This window comes from Naegleria gruberi (assembly GCF_000004985.1).
Source record: "Naegleria gruberi genomic scaffold NAEGRscaffold_1445, whole genome shotgun sequence".
Taxonomy (NCBI): Eukaryota; Heterolobosea; class Eutetramitea; order Acrasida; family Naegleriidae; genus Naegleria; species Naegleria gruberi.
This window is the reverse complement of record NW_003162626.1, coordinates 1-1,122: the sequence shown is the minus strand read 5'-3', so window position 1 is coordinate 1,122 and position 1,122 is coordinate 1. Positions and strand designations below refer to the sequence as shown.

Sequence of the window (1,122 nt, the reverse complement as noted above, 5' to 3'; positions counted from 1 at the left end):
ATCATTGAGCAAATCGTACGTCTTGTTATATTCCATCATTAATTCGTACTTTTCATGGAGTTGAAAAATTCTATCTTGAATATTCATAGATTCCGATAATAGGTTAGTTAAATCCATTTCATTGTCTTGTTGCTGAGAATTGAATTCATCCTCATCATAGCATCCACATCTATCGGCCAGTCGAAGAAGATTTGAAGCCATTCTTTTTTTATTGTTGAAATGATGAAACAGATTTTGGAGGGAAAGTACAATGTTGAAAATAAGTTAAACTTTTCAAAAATATGAATCGCCCACCGTGGGGGTCGAACCCACGACCACAAGGTTAAGAGCCTTGCGCTCTACCGACTGAGCTAGACGGGCTACGAGTTTTTTTTAACTCCAATGTTCTCAGTTTGCCACCAAACTGTTATAATGCACAAGATGTCACACATCTTGCAAGAATCATTAAAAAAATGGGAAGTAGCAGCTCTTCCGATAGCACACACCCAATCTCAGGTTGTAAGGTAGTCAATTTTTTATGGGTTCTTTGTCAACTATTGGTTTGGATTTCCGAACAAAATTGTTTACAACAAGTTTAGATGAATCGGGTGATAATGTAATTATCAAGATGAAGCTTTGGGATACAGCTGGACAAGAAAGATACTTCTTGAAAGAAATATATAATGCTAAGGTACCTTAGAGTTGCCAATAGTTTTTTTTTACTTTATGATATTTCTAATAGAAATACATTTGAACAATGTACTACTAAATGGTTGAATTTAATTAGTCAACGATCTGATGCGAAGGTAATTGTAATTGCCACTAAAACAGATGTTGGAATCAAGAATAGAACCGTTTCAACTGAGGAAGGGTTAAAATTCGCTAACGAACATGGTTTTGATTTTGTTGAGATATGTAATGTGAATGGTGATAATCTTTCCAAATTAGAAAGTCTTTTACTCGACAATTCGAAAGAAATTGCAAGGAAAATGGAAAGAGAACCAAATGGTGATGCTTCTGATCTCAGTTCAATAAGACAGTCAATTAGTGTTCCAACCAATAGCTATGGTACTCTTCAACCTAATGGTGTTCTTCCATCTCGAAAAAGACAACTCATCGAACGAGTCCATGGTAACTATCATT

The 1,122-nt window shown here is 35.2% G+C and overlaps 1 protein-coding gene and 1 non-coding gene across 2 annotated transcripts; one reads left to right on the top strand and one right to left on the bottom strand.

Moving 5' to 3' along the window:
• Positions 1 to 89: 89 nt before the first annotated feature.
• On the top strand, positions 90 to 1,103 carry NAEGRDRAFT_77121 (uncharacterized protein; the record flags this gene model as incomplete). The annotated part of the gene is made up of 2 exons (XM_002667923.1): positions 90 to 102; positions 722 to 1,103. Coding segments are annotated over 2 exons (393 nt in total), but the record flags the coding sequence as incomplete, so codon positions are not given.
• On the bottom strand, positions 288 to 360 carry NAEGRDRAFT_t918. Its single transcript has one exon. It is a non-coding gene; the product is annotated as a tRNA-Lys (tRNA).
• Positions 1,104 to 1,122: the final 19 nt, after the last annotated feature.